Source organism: Chiloscyllium plagiosum, unplaced genomic scaffold, assembly GCF_037043375.1.
Source record: "Chiloscyllium plagiosum isolate Xiang-an unplaced genomic scaffold, Cpla_swu_hap1 HiC_scaffold_5, whole genome shotgun sequence".
NCBI lineage: Eukaryota > Metazoa > Chordata > Chondrichthyes > Orectolobiformes > Hemiscylliidae > Chiloscyllium > Chiloscyllium plagiosum.
The window spans coordinates 11,758,819-11,779,997 of NW_028270143.1; the positions used below are offsets into that span (position 1 = coordinate 11,758,819).

General features: G+C 41.2%; 1 protein-coding gene across 3 annotated transcripts in view; it reads left to right on the plus strand.

Annotated features, from left to right (window-relative positions):
- The window catches only part of LOC148149876 (ornithine decarboxylase-like), a 97,893-nt gene that overhangs the window by 28,858 nt on the left and 47,856 nt on the right, over positions 1 to 21,179 (plus strand). For all 3 annotated transcript variants that reach the window (XM_087987002.1, XM_087987001.1, XM_087987000.1), the window contains exons 2-3: positions 5,464 to 5,591; positions 10,957 to 11,130. In XM_087987002.1, coding sequence (XP_087843128.1) covers positions 5,493 to 5,591; positions 10,957 to 11,130 — 273 coding nt within the window. In that variant the 5' untranslated portion in view covers positions 5,464 to 5,492. The remainder of the gene's footprint in view (positions 1 to 5,463; positions 5,592 to 10,956; positions 11,131 to 21,179) is intronic.

The following is a 21,179-nucleotide window of genomic DNA, read 5'->3' on the forward strand; positions in this document are numbered from 1 at the left end:
GCAGCAGGAATGGGGAGCCATCCTTTAACGTTTCAGTGAAGGTGACTGCTGTCTGAACTCCTGTCTGTTCGCGCCTTCCAGAGAAAGATGGGTGACCTATGTGGGATCTCTCTGTCATGCTCCCACAAATAAATCAGTTCAGTGACTGATGTCATCTGGGTAAAATCAAGCTGGTTCAATTTGTTTCTCAATGACAAGTCTGAACTGCAACCCAGAGCAGTAGGAATTCGAAATATGAGGGCAAAGTAGGTCCTTAACAACTTTGTTAAGGTACAGCAATTTATCTTACTCGGCCTCATTGTAAGATACATTCATATCGCCAAAAAAATGAAGGATGCAGCCCAAAAAGTCCCTCTGAAATAATCAACATTGGAGGGTGTAGTGAAGTTGAGAACTGAAAAAATTAATATTAATAAGACAGTAGCATTGGAGAAATGAATGGAAACTAAAGTTAAAAATCCCTGAGACCAAATAACCTTCAGCCTAGACGCGGAAAGGGATGGCTAGAGTTAATGAGTGCATCTGTAATCATCCCTCAAAATTCTATTTATTCTGCAATGGTGCCTATGGATGAGAAGGTTGGCAATACACCAAAGGAAGTAGGGAGTAAAGGGGGAACTACAGACCTATTAGCCTGACATCGGTAGCATGAGAAATACTAGGAACTTATCATTTTTCTATATCCAGAAGTGCTTGTACACACAACTGAACATTCTTTTCCCCATCACCAAATCATCTATGGTGTTCTTTTGCCTTCCTTTAACTACCACCAGTAAATTGCCCATGTTTCCTAATTGATTAATTTATGTGCAAAGACCATTAATGACAATGCAGATCATCAAAGGTGAGGGAGAGGAATGGAATGGGAGTGAGGAATACTTTCATCTATTGCAAAGAACGTAATTTCTGGAAGTTAGAAAATAATTTTCTGAATACACTTAGTCAAAATGGATTAATGAAGGGGAAATTGTGTTTGACAAAACTGATGAGTTTTCTGAGAATGTTACAAGCAGAGACAGGCAGAGGGACCAATGGATGTGGTGCATTTGGATCTTCAGAAGTTTTTGATGATGAGAATAGTAGACAGAGTTTGTGGTTATGTACTAGAATGGATTGAGGATTGTTTAAGCAGCAAAAATAGATGATAGGAGCAAATAGGTTATTCTCAGTTTGGCAGGCTGTGACCACAAGTGGACTACAAGGGTAAATGCATGGGTCCAGTTTTCACAGTCTGTTGGGATCTGGATGTGGGGATGAATTGCAATATGTTCAACTTTATACGAAACTTTGTGGAAATATGAGTTGTGAGGAGGATGCAAAGAAGATTTGGGGAGATTTAACAGACTTAGTGAACAAAGGTAGGAATGCAATATAGTAAGTGTGAGATTATCCACTTTGTAAGAAGGAACGGATTTGCAGGGTATTTCCTAAATGGTGAGAGATTGGGAAATGTTGATGTCGAAAGAGACCTCGGTTTATAAGTCATTTAAAGCTACAAATGGTATGTTAGCCTTTATTACAAGTCAGTTTGAGTACAGGAGCAAAATAATCTTGCTTCAATTGCCTGAAACATTGATTAGATTGCCCCTAGAGAATGTGTGCAGTGCTGGTTCCCTTGAATCGGGAAAGATGTTCTTATGATAGGCAGGGTTGGGCAGAGATCCATCAAACTGACTCATGGGATTGTGAGTCTGTCTTGGAGGAGATTGGGGAATCTGGGCTTATATTCTCTGGATTTCAAAAAAAAAGGTAAGACAACATCAGACAAAATTATGAAATTCTTAAAGGACTCGACAGAGTAGATACAGAAAGGATGTTTCCCCGGACCATTAGGGTTTAGAAACAGAGGACGTGGTCTCAGAATATAAGGTAAGCCATTTAGGACTGAGATGTGGAGGAACTTCAGAGGATGGAGAATCTTTAAAATTTTGTATCCCAGAGGATTCTGGAAGCTCAGTCATTCAGTATATTCAAGACGGAGATTGATAGATTCCTACTTAATAACGACATCAAGGAATATGGAGCTAGTGTAGGAATATGGCACTGCGCTGGATAACCAGCCATGGAGGGAGATGAATCATTTACTTCTATGTTCCTATGTTATCTGACACCCCAGGATCCCACTATTCCATAGCTCTGTAACTCAAAAAAAAAAGTTTTGCCTGGCTGTTAAACCATTTTTCTGGATTCTTTCCCCAAATAAATTGATTTGGTGAGAAAAAAAGCCACTTCTGCTGAGGTACAGTTCATTTATGGGTGCTGTGTCAGGAATGCAGCAAGAAATGTTGCTAACATGTTTATTGAGAGTTGAACTGGGGATTGTTGAAGATTGTTGCACTGTAATGCAGATGCTTTGATTTATGATTACTCAGGACTGCATAGGATATATGGCACAGAAACAGGCTATTCAGTCTGTCTGTCCACACCAACGTTTAAGTTTCAGTTCGGTCTTCTCCCATCATTTTCCTATCTAAATCTGTTATTGTTAACCAACTGTTCCCTTCCTCCTCGAATATTGGTTTGATTGCCCCTTAAATGCATCAACATTATTCATTTCAGCTACTCTCTTGGCGGTGAGTTCCACATTCTTACCACTCTTTGGATGAAGATGTCACTACTGAATTCCTTGTTGGATTTCATTGTGACTGTTGGATAGCAATAATCTCCAGATATGCATTATCCCAGAAGAGGAGACATTCTCTTTAAACTGACACTATCAAAACCTTTCAGAATTGTAAAGACCTCTATGAGATCCCCAAAGTATTTGTTTCAAAACAGGTCACCCAGCTTTTATAATTTATAGCTATAATTCCAATTATAATCTGTAATGATTTTTAGATGGCTGCCAAATTGGAATCAAACCTATTCACCAACAATTCATTTAAATGCTCAGATCTGCATGAGACTTTAAACTCATAAGTTCAGACAGTAAATTCAAAGAGATGTTATTTAAAGAGAAATATAGCTTCATACAGATTTGTAATTTAAGATTGTGACATTGCAATACAGAACTGTTTGACGAAGTGATTAGAATTCATTTGAGGAAGTAAACAGGCAAGGTGGATGAAGGGGAATGTGTAGATGTGGACTTCCAGAATACAATTGATAAGGTTCCACATGAAAGGTCACTACATAAAGTAAAAGCTCATGGTATACTGGATAAAATGCTCACACTGATGGAGGATTGGTTAGCTGACAAGAATCAGAGAGTAAGCATATATACTTCATGTTGAGGCTGATAAAATGTAACAAGTCGAATGCCACAGGAATCAGTGCAGGGACTGCTATAATTTATAGTCCATATAAATTACCTGGAAGGAAGGATTGATGCATAGATGCTAAATTTGCTGATGACACAAAAGTATGGAGGACGATACATGGAGTCTACAATGGATATAGATAGTTACGTGAGTAGGAAAGTGTTGACAGATGGAGTAAAACGTGGGAATATGTGAACATGTTCACTTCAGTCTGTTCATAATGTAAGTCCAGACAAGCAACAATGTAATTAGCTCAGTTCCTATTTATCTAATCTAGCAATCCAGTTAGTTTAGGGATAGGCAATAAATGTTGACCTCTCCAGTGATACTTACTTTGAGGACAAAATGACAAAATGAACCACTCAACTCAAAGGTCCACTTCCATTGACAGACAGTTTTATCATTTTACACCAATGGGAAGAAACCTCTGGCAGTGCAGAACCAATTCTCCCCTGGACAAAGGGAAACATACTTCTTATTCTTTTGTTTTTAGCCTGCCTTTGGTTGTTAGAAACCACTCATATTTTTAATTGATTACATATAGGTCCATCAGCTTAATCATGTGACAATGTAATCTGTTGATGGACTGTTCTCAAACTTCCCATGGTTTTATGTTTACTAGACATGCTTATCTTTTACTTTTGGGCCTCCACAATACATCATATTCAACCATATTCCAGGCTTTAGCTTCTGCACCAGTTATTCAGTACCCCCCTGCTCAATGAAAGGGGGCTTCTCTACCCTAGTCTGAGAATCCATGAGAATGCAGTCAAATTCCTTAATGCCTGCATACTTAAAACTCCATTTTAAAAAATATATCACCTGTGGCTATGATTCGGGGGTTATTAAACAGTCTTAATACAGGCAGCTGTGTTTTCTTTTGTTTCAATAAAATTCATTGTATGCATTTCATAAAACCCTTTGAGTGTTATTCTAATCTTGTTACCAAGTATATACTCCCGACAGTGACTTGAAACAGCAGACTGTGCAAGCTGCTGTTTCAGCCAAAAATCTTCCCCAGGCACTTATGTCAAATGAGAACCACTTTCAACCATTTTATGTTAACTTCATACATGGGCATTCCTCATACCTACATTCCATAAATGTTTACAAAAAAGATCAAAGCAGAAGTGTCGGTAACTGGTGTTCCTTCCGATAACAATTTACCTTGAACCTTATGTTGGACTGAAGCTCTCTTTGGTTAATTGCATACAAGTTTTAATTGGACAGCACAAATTGCTTGCTACAGACTCCATAGAATGAAGAGGATATATTAAGCCCTCTTGTAATAATTATGTTATATCTAAAATGCTGTCATGCATATAATTGTATATTCTGGTCGAGAAGAGATCATTTAGAGTCACAGATGTACAACACAGAATCAGACCCTTCAGTCCAACTCGCCCATGCTGATCAGATATCCTAAATTAATCTCGTCCCATTTGTCAGCATTTGGCCCACATCCCTCTAAACCCTTATTATTCAGGAACCCATCTAGATGCCTTTCAAATGTTGTACTTCTACCAGCGTCCACCACTTCCTTTGGCAACTCATTCCATACACGCACCACCCTCTGCATGAAAAAGTTACACCTTACGTGTCTCTCACTTTAAACCTATGCCCTCTAATTTTGGACTCCCCTACAGTGGAAAGGATCTTAACTATTCATGCCTCTCATGATTTTGTAAACCTCAATAAGGTCACCCCTTAGCCTCTGACACTCCAGGGAAATTAGCCTCAGCCTATTCAGCCTCTCCTTATAGCTCAAACCTCCAACCCTGGGAATATCCTTGTAAATATTTTCTGAACCCTTTCAAGTTTCACATCTTTCCTGTAGCAGAGAGAACAGAACTGAATGCAATATTCCAAAAGTGGCCTAACCAATTTCCTGTACAGCCACAACATGACATCCCAGCTCCTAAATTCAATGCACTGACCAATAAAGGCAAGTACCGAACACCTTCTTCATCACCATGTCTACCAGTGATTCCAAGGTCAATTTATTTGGCAATACTCACTGGACCCTACCATTCAAATGTTCTGAAATTAAGATGCATTGTATTCCATATCAATCTTTGAAAAGTGGGAGGGAGAAGCTTTATCTGGAATGCAAAGCTAGATGCTTAGTATAAATTTATTTCTGTTCCCTCTTGTCAAACTACAAATGGTTTGGATTTTTCAAAAGTTCTAATTTCTTTTACAGTCTGAAGTCAAACCTTTGCAAGTTGAGAAATGGAAAACATCATTAATGGATCTGAACTTGTCATTTTGGAAAAAGGTGTCACTATAATGGATATCATTGATCAGAAGATCAAAGAGCAAATCCTCAGGGTGAGTGTTAATACAATGGTAATTGCTGGCAGTAATCTATTAGTTTTCATTGTTAGACATAATCAGTAGATTGATTAATATTCGTCCAACTGTATCGAAACATTTGAAATTCCAGTAATATAGCCTAGGAGTTCCAAGATGGCAGCAGAGTACGCTGCTTCAGTCAGGGCTGCTCTGCTTGCCAGACCCTTTCCCTTCTTTTTCTCCTCTTTGTAGCTTTTCTTTCCTCCAAATATCTTTAACTGAATCATATTCTGCAATATTTGAAATTACAGAGATTTGCAGCATGTTGATGAAAAAATAAATATTGAGAAAGTAAACGATCTTCTACTCAGTATTAACACTTTATGCAAAGTAATTTTTTTCATTAGTTCAATGTAAGCAAACAGTTGCTAAAAACTCCTTTACTTTTCTGAACAGAGGTCCAATAATCCTGTCAATGTAATGTGTGTTATGTCTTATGGTAGAAGGTTAAAGTAATCACACTTTTAGACACAAATATTGAAGTTGTTATCAAGTGTATTTCTTCGGAACTCTCCACGTGTTTGGAACAATGCAAGTTTGGTATGCTGTCTGCTGCCTGCTTGTCTTAATGTGGCATTCTGGAGATATATCTTTACATCAACTTAACAGTACAGTTCCTGACTCCTTTTATAACTATATAACATCTCGCTTTGTATTAAAAAAGTAATACCTACATATATAACAATAAATATTCCTCAGTTAACTATTCATTAACTCACTTAGCTTTATGTCTAAACTGAAAAAGCAGGAACTAAAGTGGTAACTTTCTTGCCTATCAGCCAGAAGTCTTCAGACTCAAGTCTGACTCCAGGACTTGTTGGTTGGGACAGAGTCCAAATTGAGTGCGGGCAAACCAATGTGTATCAGTTCGAGTCCATGTATAAATGAGGAGGGTGGCAGCAAGAAAGGGAAACAGCTTAAAAACAAACCTCGAAATCCAAAAATGATGGTTGACATGGAAGTGACAATTCATGAATTGCAGTGGCCCAAGAGGCATTTAAAGAAGATGAGTTAAGTGGCTAAATTAATAAAATATCACAAACTAACAAATATAATCAAACTATGCACTTAACAAGATGACATTTATTGAGAATAATCAGTATCACTAATTCTGAGCTATAAAAGTGCCCTGGCAAGAATATCCTGGAAGAAAACAGAGTTAACCTTTTGAGTATGGTGACTCTTCATCAGAAGCTTTCTTCGCACAGATGCTGCCAGACCTGCTGAGTTTCTCCAGCACTTTCTATTTTTGTTTTAAATAAATTCATTAAGTCAGCTCTTGAGAAGAGAGAATCAGTGAGCTCTGAAAGAGGTAGTATCTACTAAGTGCTACAGAGGCCCCCAGCAGCTTCCGAAACAAAGGGCAGTGTTACCTTTAGGGTAACCAGGTAGGGACTGCACTTCGACCAGCATTTGGCAGAGACATGGATCATCGTGAGGCATCATCTGCTCTGGCTGTCACTCATCTGGAGGTCGCTACAGTGAAGTCTGAGGATCCTATTTCACATGAAGCTCTTCTTTGACTTGGTAACTCTTGTCCTCCTGAGCTCTCTGCAGACTGTAGAGTAGTGAATGGCAGTGGTTACTGTTCTTGTGGGATAATACCTCAATAGACAAACTGGTCTATTGTTTCCTGGTTTGTTTTTTCCTTCTTCTCTGAATGGAGATGTCATAGTTGTGGCTTTCCAGTCCACATGGATCTTTCCAAACTCTGGGGAATTCTGGAAAATTATAACCAAAGCATCCATTATCTCTCTAGCCACATTAAGACCCTGAGAAGCAAGCCGACAATTCCAGGGAAATGTCAGCCTTTGGTCTCTGAACTTATCTCACACTTTTTCTCAGGTGATAATTATTATTTTCAGTTTCACCCTCCCTTTTGCTGTCTCATTATCTACTATTCTTGGAACACTTTACTGTAAAATCTGACAAAATATTTTTCTTAGTTTGCTGCCCTGTCTTTGTTTCACATTAATTCCCCATTCTTAAGTGACTAGCATTTATTTCAGTTATACTCTTTCTATCCATATTCTAATTAAATTCTCATTGAACCTCTCCTTTGCTGTAACATGTATGACACTGATGACAGACCTACAGCAGTCAACATTACATTTGGTCCAAGGCAGCTATTTAATCTCTGCAGGTCTCCCTAAGGTCACAGAGGCAACAAAGACAGATAGTCTGAAGACAGGTTACTGTCCCTTAGCTTTTCACAACAGTGAAGGCACCCAGACTATGTCAAGGAGATTCACAAAGGCTCTCAAAAACATCAGATTCCGTATCAATTTCCCCAAGACTGAAGTAACATTTCAAACTGCACCAAACAGAGATTATGAAGGACCAGAAATAACCATTAACAGCACTGATCTCAGGTGACAGAAATAGTCTAGGGATGCCACTATTAACAGGGATGTCAGAACATGCACCTAGAAACCAAACAGTGCCCTTAACCAACTTAATGACCATGTCCAGAAGCAGTCTTCAATCAGAAGTGCCAGGTGGATGATTTGTCTCAGTGGTCTTCAGCATCACAAATACCAGGATTCAGCCAAATTGATTCACTTCACGTTATCAAGAAATGGTTGGGGTAATGGATACTACAAAAGCAATGGGCCTGGATCAAGTTCCAGCAATAGTACTGAAAATATGAGCTCCAGAACTTGCCATTCCCCTGATCAAGTTGTCTACAATGCTGGCATCAACCCAACAATGTTCAAAAGTGGCCAGGTATGTCCTGTACAGAAAAAGCAGGACAAATCCAACCTAGCCAGTTATGCCCCGTCAGTCTGTTCTCAATCATCAGTAAAGTGATGGAAGGTGTAATCAATATTGCTATCAAGCAGCACGTGCTCAGCAATAACCTGCTCAGTGAATGCCCAGTTCAGGTTCTGCCATGGCCATTCAGTTCCTGATTTCCAGCCGTGGTTCAAACATGGGCAAAAGAGCTGAATTCTACAGGTGAGGTGAGAGTGACAGTCGTTGAAATCAAGGCTGCATTTCACTCAGTGTTGTATCAAGGAGTTCCAGAAAAACTGGCATCAATCTATATCAGGGGGTAAACTCTCTACTGGCACATTGAGAGATGGTTGTGGTTGTTGAAAGTCAGTCATTTCAGCTCCAGGACATCTCTACAGGCGATCCTCAGCATAGTGTCCTAGACCCAACCATCTACAGCTGCATCATTGGGGACCTTTCCTCCATCATAAGGATGTTCACCAATGAATGCTTGCTGTTCAGCATCAGTTGCGACTCCTCAGATACTGAAGCAGTCCAATTTCAAATGCAACAAGATATGAATAACATCCAGGCTTGCACTGAAATATAGTAAGTAACATTCGCGCCATGCAAATGCCAGGCAATGACTACCTCCAATAAGAGACAATTTAACCACTTTCAATTATGTTATCACCACTGAATACCCCACAATCAACATACCATTGACCAGAAACTAACTAGACTCATCATATACACACAGTGGCTACAAGAGCAGGTCAAAAGCAGAAGAAGACTATGGCAGGTAATTCACATCCTGACTCCTGAAAGCCTATCCACCAGTTGCAAGACACAAGTGTGATGGAACAATCCCCACTTTCTGACAACATTGCAGAAGCTTGATACCATCCAGGACAAAGCAGCATGCTTGATTGGTATCACATCCACAAGTACTCTCTTTCTCCAGCATCAACAATCAGTAGCATTACTATGTACTATCTACAAGATGCACAACAGAATTCACCAAAGATCCTTAGATTGCAAATCCACGACCAATTCCATCCAGTAGGACAAGGGAGCAGATGCATAGAAAAATCACTACTTGCAAGCTTGCATCTAAGCCATTCACCATCCTGACTTGGAAAGATATTGCTGTTCCTTCACTGTCATTGTGTCAAAATGGTGAAATTCTCTCCTTCAAGGCATTATGGGTCACCCTATAGCTCATGGACTGCAGTGGTTCAAGAAGGCAGCTCACATCCACCTTCTCAAGGGCAACTAGAGATGGAAAATAAATGCTGGCCAGCCAGTGACCACATTCCCACAAGTGAATTTAAAAAAAGGCATTCAATCTTAGAGTAATTTATGGCAAAGAAGGAGAGGCCATTCATCCTATTTAATCCATGGTAGCTGTACATGAAGCAATCCAGTCAGTCCCACTGTGCTTCTCAATCCCCATTGCCCTGCACGTTGATTTCTTTCAAGTGCCCATTAGATTTCCTCTTCGAATCTTTGATATTTTTTTCAGCAGCCACCAACTTTGTGGGCAGTAGGTTCAAGAATGTTACTGCCCCTATATAAAATTTTCTTCTTCACATTTCACCTGCATTTCTTGCCCAAAACACAGCCAAGAGCTTTCCCTTTGATTCCTATTTACGTCAGTTTTGAGAATATGTCATCAAGGCATCTTAGTAAAAGTGAAATCAATTGAAATTAGGTGGAAGATAGTTGTGGTTGTTGGAGGTCAGTCATGTCAGCTCCAGAACAAATCTGTAGGAGTTCCTCAAGGTAATGCCCTAAGCCCAACCATCTGCAGCCATTTCATCAATGTCCTTCTGATCATCATAAGGTCAGGAAAGGGCATGTTCACTTGATGATGACATAATGTTCAACACCATCCATGATTCCTTGGATATTAGCAGTCCATATCTGTATGCAACAAGACCTGGATATTCTGTGACAATTAGTGAGGGATTCCGCAAAGAAAATGTCATTATCAACATTCTGGAGGTTACATTCACCGGAAACTGAACTTAACAGTTACATATATTCTATGTTGACAACAACAGTTAAGAGGATGAGAATTCTGTAGAATACTCTTCATTCGCCTGTGTTACTGCAGTTCCAACAATACTGAAGAAACTACACAAAAGGATAAACAGGATGAGTAAAACAGAGGAGTCTATTCTGACTGTAAGATTGTACTTTCAGTATTTCTACTGTGCAGACTTCATCACAGGCTGTATCTCATTTAGTATTCCAGATGTCAAGTTTATAAACCTGCCGTAATCCACAGGTTAATTCAAGGCAGCCTATTTTAGAATATTAACCATTTAGTAATGGTAAAGAATAGTCCAGAACAGCTCACAGATTTATCTTAGCACCATTCCGACCTTTGGTTGAGTTCCTTGATGAGCAGCAAATTTACAAGCTGAGTCCTGGAACGAACATCTGGAATGATTTTAATAAAACCATTGAAATGCTGAATTGAATAATTATGTTCTCATTTCTGAATCAATACTTTGCATTGAAATTATGATGTCCAGTGAAGAGCAATTATTGTACAACACAGGAACCTGGAAGAAGTATGTGTATCATATTGAGTTGAGTGTAGTTTCTGTTATTACAGGAGAACACAGATGCTTTCTCTGTTGCTGATCTGGGTGATCTTGTACATCAGCATCTCCGATGGCAGAGGGCTCTGCCCCGAGTGAAACCTTTCTACGCTGTGAAATGTAACAACAGCAAACCAGTGGCTCAGATTCTTGCTCAAATGGGACTCGGCTTTGACTGTGCCAGTAAGGTAGGACTGGGTAAAAAGCTTAGAAAATTACAGAAATGTATGTCTGATAACTACATTTTTTCACATAGTATAATATTTCCTATACTATATAAGTGACATTGACAAAATTATGTCTGTATTTACTTAAGATGATTTTGTCGCTTTCACACCTCCACTTGTCAAACCTAGTTTCGTCTCAAGGACTGATTTCCTTTATGCTCTTCTTATGAGAGGTTACTGTTCACAAATTCAATCATATATTCAGAGTTTGAACAGTTCATGTATTCTACACTTGCTAGCTGTGTCCTGTAAACAGAAGTTAAAGTAATTCTCCTCACTTTCAAACCCTCTTATGGCCTTGCTGTACCTCATCTGTATGATCTCTAACTGTACAACCCCACAAGCACAGAATACGGTTGATTATAACTCACAGCCTGGTTCCTTCCTGTCTCTGTTGCAATACTGGGGGATATCCCTTTCTTCTGGATTTCTTTCCTAACTTATGAGCCTCACAAGCACCCTCCCTACTTTTAAGCATCTTCCCTTTTGAAATAATGTTCAACGGCCTGAATTGTTCTTTCACTTCCATCTGACGGGACACCATTTTCTTCAGGTTCAGTGTGATATTTTCTTGTTACATATTGTTGTCAGTATTGTATTATATGAAGAAACCTATAGATGAATATTTCCCATTGAGTGAACAATTTGCTCTGCTTATAAAATGAACCAACAGGATGATTGGAAGTGCCAAAAAAGCAATGGGGTCAAGTTATTCCATTATAATTCCATTTCAAATCAAGGGAATGGGCCACAGCCTAAATTTTATCTGTCCAAAAAAAAGGAAGGAAGAGTGCGTGGTTGAGGGTGGGAGGGGGAAAAGGCAGTTTTGTCATGGTACTGAATTTCAGCAGGTTTCTCTTTGGCACTTAGGACTTTTAGGCTTTGGGAAAGGGCACAATACTGTAATAGTTTGAATGAGATCAGCCAGGTGCACCTCATAAAATATGAGTTCTCTATTGCGGCTGTTAACCTGGTCCAATTAGGGAGCCCTGGCTAACAGATATAAACAGGAATGTCAGGCATTCCGTTCACTCTAGGATCCGGCTCTGTGCTAGCTAGATCGGTGTCAAGTACTTTGCATGTTTAAATAAAGCGTGACTTGGTGACGGGATATCAGTCTCTGGGGAGTTATTTCACTGGTGATGAGAGGACAAACATGCCCCTGAAGAAATTTGCATGCAACAGTCATCTTTGAGTTGGGGTAAGAATTTCTGGCATCACGCTGCAAATAAGGAAGCTTCACCCATTCAATCCTGCTCTTGAAGACTGAGCCCAGTATATGGAAAATATATGGGTTTTTTTCCAGGCAAATCACATTGGGGAGATGAAAAGCAACAAGTAATTCTCCTGACAGCTTGTAGACCTGCTATTTTTCAATTATTGAGGGGTCTAATGTTTCCTGAGGCACCAGATAAGAAAATCTTTCAAGAGTTGGTGGATATGGTTAAGAAATACTGTGGCCCAAAGCCACCACTAATTCTGACACACTATTGGTTTTACTCAGCAGTTCGAGAACTGGGGAAATCAGTTTGCAACTTTTGACGAGGTAAAGATGCTGAGCAGAAGCACATACCTTTGATTTAACCATGTTGAGATGCTGAGAGACTGTTTAGTTTGTGTGATTAATGATGTAACCACTTACAAGCTGAAGCCCAACTGGACTTCAAGTGGGCATTACAACTGGCATTGTCAAAAGATAATGCAGCAGGTGGAGCAGGGTATTCTGATGCAAGTGGACACCTTCCTCAGGTCAACTTGAGGGACACCATGTGGCTGAAGGCAATTGCGCAGCCTTACTCAGGACATATCCTGTATAGAGGCACTCTAGGTCAGCCCACGGCAAAACTCCAAAACAAAGCCAAGCCTCGGCCAAACAGTCAACATTTTCTTCAGGACCAGGCTGGCAGGCCATTGTAATTGCTGCTGGTATGCAGATGTGAGACAGCAAAAGAGTCCCACTCAGCCTGAATTGAGTAAGAGATCTCATAGGGTGATATCCAGGAGAGTGTATATCCTGAAAGTCCACCTCCAGCTGGTCTAAACAGTTAAATTGCTTCACAACATTCAAATCAGAGCCAATGAAAATAAACATCTGGTCAAATGGTTACCCGCTTCAAATGAAAGTCAATATCAGTGCTGCCATTTCAGTGATCACTGAAGAAGTCTTTAACAAAATTTGGTCTGGACTCCAACCCTTAACTTTGTGTAAGACCTCGGGCAGGCTGAGAACCTACACCGGGGAACTCTGACACATTAATGGTACAACTCTGGTTTTGGTCTCTTATGAAAAGCAGCTGGTTCAATTACCACAGATTGTAGTCAAAGGCTCAGCACAAGCTTCATGGGGCAGAATTGATTGAGAAAAATTCAACTTGGTTGGCTCAACATTATTCGATTAGAAAATGGCTGCCTGTGTAAAGTCCCAATTAAATAGCAGGAGGCTTTTCAGGAAGGTCGAGGGACTATGAAAGGGGCCAAGGCCACCGAACGTGCTGACTATGATTCTGCAAGGCCCACACAGTGCCATTTGGCTTATGTGCAAAAGTAGAGGCAGAACTCAGAAGGCTGGAAAGCGAAGGAGTCATCAAACCAGTATAGTTTGCAGAATGGACAGCATTGTCTTACCGATTGTGAGGCCTGATGAGTTGGTTTGCTCTTGTGTAGGGATTTCAAACAAATGGTAAACTGTTTTTCACAATCCCTCAAGTAGAAAATTTGTATACAAAACTGGCTGGGAGCCTGTTGTTCACAAACACAGACGGGAGCCTTGTGCACCTGGAATTGCAGTTTGATGAGGAGTCCCAAGAGTATGTTACAATTAATACTCATAAGGGATTTTACCAATATGCAAGAGACTACCTTTTGGGGTCTCATCAGCCTGTGCCATTTTCCAGGGGATGATGGTGAATATTTTACAATGTCAATCCCAGGTAGCTATTCTTCTGGATGATGTGCTAAGAACTGGGAAGCCCAATAAAGAGTACTTGGAGAAGTTGGTGCTTAAATGTTTCTCCCAATTGGGTATATGCCTTAGAAGGGAAAAATGTGTGTTCCAGACCCCGAAATGACCTACTTGGGCTACACAGTCTAACACATTGGGTTACACCCACTGGAAGATAAAGAGAAGATGATCAAAGATGTCCCGGCTCCTCCGTCCGTATTGGAGCTTAGGTCTTTCCTTGGGTTGGTGAATTATTACAGAAAATTGACACGTAACCTGGCTTCCACCCTGGCATCCTGAAATCTGTGACTGTAAAAAAGTCATTCTTAGAAATGTCTCATAGCCAAGGTGGAGTCTTTACAGAAGTGAAGAAACAGCTAGTGTCATCAAAAGTGTTGGCACACATGATTCTAAGCAAGATGTGGTGCTGTCACGTGATGTCTGTCTGTGTGGTATTGGGGTAGTGGTGGCTCAGTGGTGGACCAGTGGACAGGAACGCCTGATAGCTCCCCAGACGTTGGCAAATGTTGAGTGAAAATCTTCTCAAAACTCGCTGAATGAATATATGCCCAGATAGACAAAGAAAGTTTGGTGGTCATCTTTGGTGTGAGAAAGTTCCTCTGATATCTTTTAAGGATATAAATTTGTAATAGTGACAGATCACAAACCCCTCCTTGGTTTATTTAAAAGGACAGGGCCATGCTGCTCATAGCTTCAGTTAAGTTCAGTGGTAAGCTCTAACATCGTCCACGTGGCCAAGTGGCAAGTGCCTGTTTTCCACTGGCAGACACATCACCGCTGGTGACAACTGGAAGAGTCCAGTCTGATGTTAAACTTTCTGGACTCCTTTCTGGTCATTGCTGACAATATCAGATTGTGGACATAAAAGATCCTGTCCTGGCCAAACTAAAATAGCTGGTATTGATGGGGGAAACAGAAAGTTGCCATCGCAACTAGAACTGAAATCTTTCTGGATGTGGCGAGACGAGATCACCATAGAGGACTGCATATAATTAGGAGCAAGAATAATTGTCCCAAGCAAAGAACACCACCAGGTACTGGCTGAACTCCATCAGGGTCATTGAGGTGTTTCCAAAATGAAGATGTTCTTGAGAGGTTATGCCTAGTGGTGACGATTGGGTGCGGACACAGCTGCAAGGGTGGGGTAGGGCAGTGCCAAGAGTGCAACATGGTCAAAAATCACTGCCAGCAGGCCCCTCATATTTGTTGTAATGGCCAGGTAAACCTTGGATTCCATTACATGTCAACTTTGACAGTCCTTCCATGAGCTTAATGTTCTTAGTCACTATGAACATCTTTTGTAATAGACAAACTTCCAGATGTATTGGTCACAGACATTATTTATCAGCAAGGAATTCAATGATTTTCTAAAGGCATTCACTATCAGCTTTGTACCGTAACATTCATTGTCCAAGGGTCTGGCAGAAAGAGAGGACCAAACTTTTGAGAGGATTAAAGAAGCCAAACTGTGCTGGTTTCTATTGGGGATACATGTCATTCAACTACAGGGATAGTTCCAGAAGAGTTACTAATAGGGAGAAGACTCCGCACCAGGTCAAACCTGATCTTCCTGGACCTGTGTGGGTGGTGGTGGACAGTGACACACCATCAGGAATGCCAGTGCTGGACACAAGACCTATCTATGTGAGGGAGGCAGTTTTCTTCAGGGGATAAAATTTGGTATAGAAACCATGGGAATAGCCCTGCATGGATAAGAGGCAAGATCAATGCAAGCTTAAGTTCTGGAAAGGGAGGCAGGCCTGAACAAGAAAGAGGACAACATGAAAGCATTAACCTCACAAACAGGGCACAAGCAAAACACACCTGCTCCTCTGAACACCTGGCAAGACTGACAGAACCCATGGGTTCTTCCTGTCTGCCAAGCAATGAAGAAACCTCCGAGGACCAGAGGGACATGGCAGAAGTTGCAATATTGACACTGTTATTGCCTGAAGATGATGATATTTGGCTGAGACTCTCTGGGTGCAAGAGGTGGGCTCAGGTCTGGTACATGCCCTAGTATCTAAGGCAGAGTGAGGGGCATCAGATTGGTGTGAAAATGCCCCATGGGATGTTACTAGAAAAAGAATGAACCTATGTCACAGAATGTAGACCAAGGGCGCTTATTGTGATTGGAATAAGGTCAATCAGGTGGCCCTCATAGATTATGAGTTACCTGATTGGGGCAGTCAACCTGGTTCAATAACGGAGTCCTGGCTGACAGACATAAACAAGATTGACAGGATTTCTGCTCAACCCTAGGAGCTAGCTCTGTGCTAGCTAGGTCAGTGTCAGGTACTATGCATGTGTAATCAAAGGGTGACCTGGTGACAGGATACCAGCCTCTGTGGAATTATTTCAAGTACAATTGTGAACGGTGGCTGCACAGTGGGTTGGGGGAAGGGAATACATTAAAACATGGCTGGATAGAGTGTAACGTGGGACTTGGATGTCATCCATAGTCAGGAACACCCTGGTTTCAGTGGGAGAAGCAGTGTATGACTGCACCTAGTGTGGTTACCTCATATGTCAGTGCCTGGGTGTGTAAGATAGGCAGGTGTAGGGGCATATGAAAGTTGGAGTGGAGGTTTACGGCAATGTAAAGTCTGCGGGTCTTCAGGATGAGCTACTAGAAAGGGGATGTGCATATTTTGCAGCTCACCAACATATTTAGGCTGAGGCAAAGGAACACTCCATGTCACCTGACATTGTGCTGGCAACTGACAGTGCTTAATGGGGAAGAAAATAGCTGTGAACCCACCTGGATTTGACTCACCTGTGAGGGAAGGTCTGTTGCAACCACCAATCATAGGGCTTTGAAAGGGAGAGAACATTGCTTATGGATCCTCACAATGTACAACACACAAGCATGGAGGCTGCCTACTTCTTGGACATCCCTCAGCATTGATTCATTGATGGGTACACCTTTATGCACAGAAGGACCGTTTGGGATGTTGTGTGAGGAGGGTCAAAGGTCTCATTGTGACACGAAGCCATGCCTACACATTGTACCCTCCCTACATCCAGTTGATGTAGTAGACTCTCAGCACACACCTACATCTAGAGCTCCACTTTCTGTAGAGCTGTCGCTGTGACGTGTTCACCAGATTATGCTCCCACACTTTCTCTGACTATGATTTCCCCTGTGAATTCCCTCAGAGGAGAGCTTCTTCTGAGCCTTAGATACTTCCATTCTCAGAGCTCCAGGATGGCAATTTCAGAGGATCTGGCTGTTTCTCTGCAGAGCTCATGGGAAGATTAGCAGAGACTACACTTGTAGAACAAGAGAAAGATGGTACCGTGGCCTGTGGTTTGAAGTGATGTGCAGTGAATGAGACTGACAGCATTGTTACTGTAAGAATGGCAAAGGAATGAAGAGTGATACTTACTCATTTGGTAGGACATGGCCATCACAATGACATAGGAATGGTCCCAATCATCTGCAAGGACTCGTATACGGTGAGGATCTGGATGTGGACAACAACATGGGTTTATGCTGTTCAGCTGTGGGCTGTATTCTGTATCAGTAGAAAGAGGAGGAATGAGTGAGATGGTTGACTGTCCTGGTGCATATGGGCCAATGGTGATGAGGTATGGCCTAGTGGTATTGTTGTTGGACCGATAATCCAGAGATCCAGCCATTGTTCCGGGGACCCAGGTTCGAATCTCACCCGAGCAGATGGTGGAATTAGAATTCAATGAAAATCTGGAATTAAGAGTCTAATGATGACCATGAATCCATTGCCAATTGTTGGGAAAAACCCACCTGGCACACTAATGTATTTCAGGGAAGGAAGCTGCCAACCGTACCTGGTCTGGCCTACGTATGACTCCAGACCCACAGCAATGTGATTCACTCTTAACTGCCCTCTGGGCAATTAGGCCTAGGTGATAAATGCTCTTGAGACAGCAATGCCCTCATCCCGTGAATGAATACAGGAGAAAAAGGTCTCCCAGGGCATGAGGCGGCAGCATTCAGGGCTTGCAAGGTTGATGGTGTGGGAGTTTCAGGGGTGAGAACAAATGAGAGAAGATGTTTTATGCAATCCTGAGGTGGCAACCACAGAATAGGCTGGCAGGGTGAGGTGGTACGGCCTCCTCTGCCAGCTCTCCGGAAAGACGACACCTCTCCTCTAGACCACCAAGACCTCCACGTTACTTTTATAAGGACACAGTCATACACCATGGGAAAAGATCCTTCTGTCCAACTAGTCTATGCTGACCATTTTCCTATACCAAATTCGTTCCACCAAGCTGCGTTTGGCCCATATCCCTTCAAACCTTTCCTATGCATATACTTATATTTATCCAAATGTCTTTCAAACATTGAAACTGTACCTGTATCTGACAATTCATTCCACACACAAATCAGTCTGTGTAAAAAAAGTTGCCCTTTATGTCCTCTTCAAATCATTCTCCGCTCACCTTAAAAATATACCCCCTATTTTGAACTCCATCAACTCGGGAAATGATGTTTATTATTCATCTTATCTATGCCCCTCATGATTTTATAAACCTCTGAACAGTCACCCCTCAACTTTTTACACTCCAGTGAAAGATGTCGAACCTATCCAGCCTACTTTCATAACTCAAATTCTCCATTACTGGCATTATCCTGGTAAATCTTCTCTGAACCCTCTCCAGTTTAATAATATCCTTCCCTTCTCTGACATGTTCCAACTCTGTCTTTGACTGAACTGGGCGGCTTTGGACTGCCAGTGCTCATCCAGGTGCACAGTGGCTTTTTAGGTATGGCACAGATGTAAGAGGTGCCAGTCTTTTGGTAGAAAAACACAGACAGGTAAGTTGAACAGAAATTGTGTATAAGAAACATTATAAGGTAATTAATATGGTGAGTTTAATAAAAAAACACTGGCAGAGCCTCATAGTGAAAAATCCCCCAAAAATTCAGCACAACTCAGACTTAGTTAAAAAGTCATGAGAGTCATGAACATAAAATAGAGGACTTGAAAATCATGAATTTTCTTTTATTCATTCATGTGATTGGCCATCAATGGCTGGACCAGTGTTTGTTGTCCTTCTCTAATTACCCCAGGAGAAAGTGGTGGTGAGCTGCCATTTTGATCTGCTGCAGTTCTAGCGGTATAGATGCACACAGTGCTATGAAGAAAATTCCAGGGCGCTAACCCAGAAGTATTGAGGAATAACAAGATAATTTCACATTAGGTGGTGCATACCTTGAAAGCCAACTTGCAGGTGCTGGTATGTCCTTCCAAGGATAGGGATTAGGAGGTTTAGAAGATGCTGCCAGAAGTTGTATTACTGCAGTACATCTTGTAGATGATACAGCTGCCACTCTGTGTTCGAGGTGAAGAGACTGAATGTAATGGAATGGGGGCCAGACATGTGGGCTGCTTTATCTGGGATGGAGATGAGTTTCTTGAGATGATGGAGGAACATTGCAGGTAAGTGGAAAGTATTCCATCACACACCTGACTCCAGAGTTTTAGATGGTGGATAGGCAGTGTGGAAACAGGAGGTGAGTTGTTCACCACAAAATTCCTAGCCTTTGACTGATTCTTTGCAGCCACAGTATGAACATAACTGGTACATATAAAGTTAGAAATCACAAGACACCAGGTTACAGCCCAACAGGTTTATTTGAAATCACAAGCTTTTGGAGTGCTGCTCTTTTATCAAATGAACTTCACACTGTGAAGGAGCAATGCTCCAAAACCTTGCGATTTCAACTAAACCTATTGGGTTATAACCTGTGTTGTGTAACATTCTGACTTTGTCCATCTCAGTCCAACACCGGCACCTCCACAGCAGGCCCATATAAATATAGTAAGCTTCTGGTCAATGGCAACACTTCCAGGATGATGATTATCGGTGATTCAGTGATTGTAATGTCGTTGAATGTCAAGGGGTGATCACTTAAACTCATTATTTGAGATTTTTATGACCTGGCACGAGTACTACTCACTATTTTATCATCGTAAGTCTGGATATTGTCTAGGTCTTGTTGGCTATAGATAAGGGGTCCTTCAGTATGTGTGGAGTCTAAACTTCAGCCCTCACCCTATGCCGTCATCCTCTATGTGCCATGTCCAGGTTAAGTGTACTTGGTGGATTGGCAATATGCTGGGGGGAAGAGTGTGCTGCTAATCGCGCCCCACTATTGCATGATCTACCACAAATATATACGTGACCAATTGAATAACTAAGATGTTGTTTGCTGACGAGGATAAAGCGACTCACATCAGGCTTTATCAATAAAGAAGAAAATAAATCTTATTCTTTAACAAGTAGAAAAATGAATTGTTAATTATTAATATGCAGACTTATATCCCCTTTAAATCCATTATGCATTAATTCACTTGCAAACATCACAGACAGCATAGACAGTTCTGCAGAAATATGGGTATAAAGTATAACCAAACAGAAACAAATTCTGTGGATGAAGAGGTTAAACCAGAAGGATGTGATGAGGTGACTGTCCCACAGTTCATTTGTTTTTTGCAATGATATCATGTTGTTGGTGATTGCAAATGCTCCAAACTTTAGTAGTTAGTCAAATCTCGGTCTTTGCTGGAGCCTGAAGTTTTTATGTCAGCGTTGCCGAGTGTTATGAGTCAGTGCAGATCAAAAATGTACAAATAATGAAAAATGACATTTCAATCAGAGGTAATTTTTTGAAATTTTTGCCTGAGCTGAGTGTGTATTGTATACTGAGTACCTGTACATATTGGATAAGGACAACAGCCAGTGTGCTTAGCAGAGAGAAGAAACTGCAAATTCTATGTAAACTACAGAAGCAGTTTGTGGAAGGGGGATGTCCACTGGTTGAAGAGATGCATCCTGTGGACTAAAGACTCCATCAGAAAAGTGATTGTGACAATATGAGGTGTCACAACTCAATTTATTCTGGGTAATCCAAGATGGAGGACGGGAAAAATTTCTGGCTGTAAGAGCTGCTCCTTTTTTTGAGGTATTTTAGGTGCTGGAGGTGATTTCCTCGAATTCCAGGAGCAGCAATTACTGTTTTATATGCTGTTGCATTGTTTTGGAACTTTGGAAAAAAAAG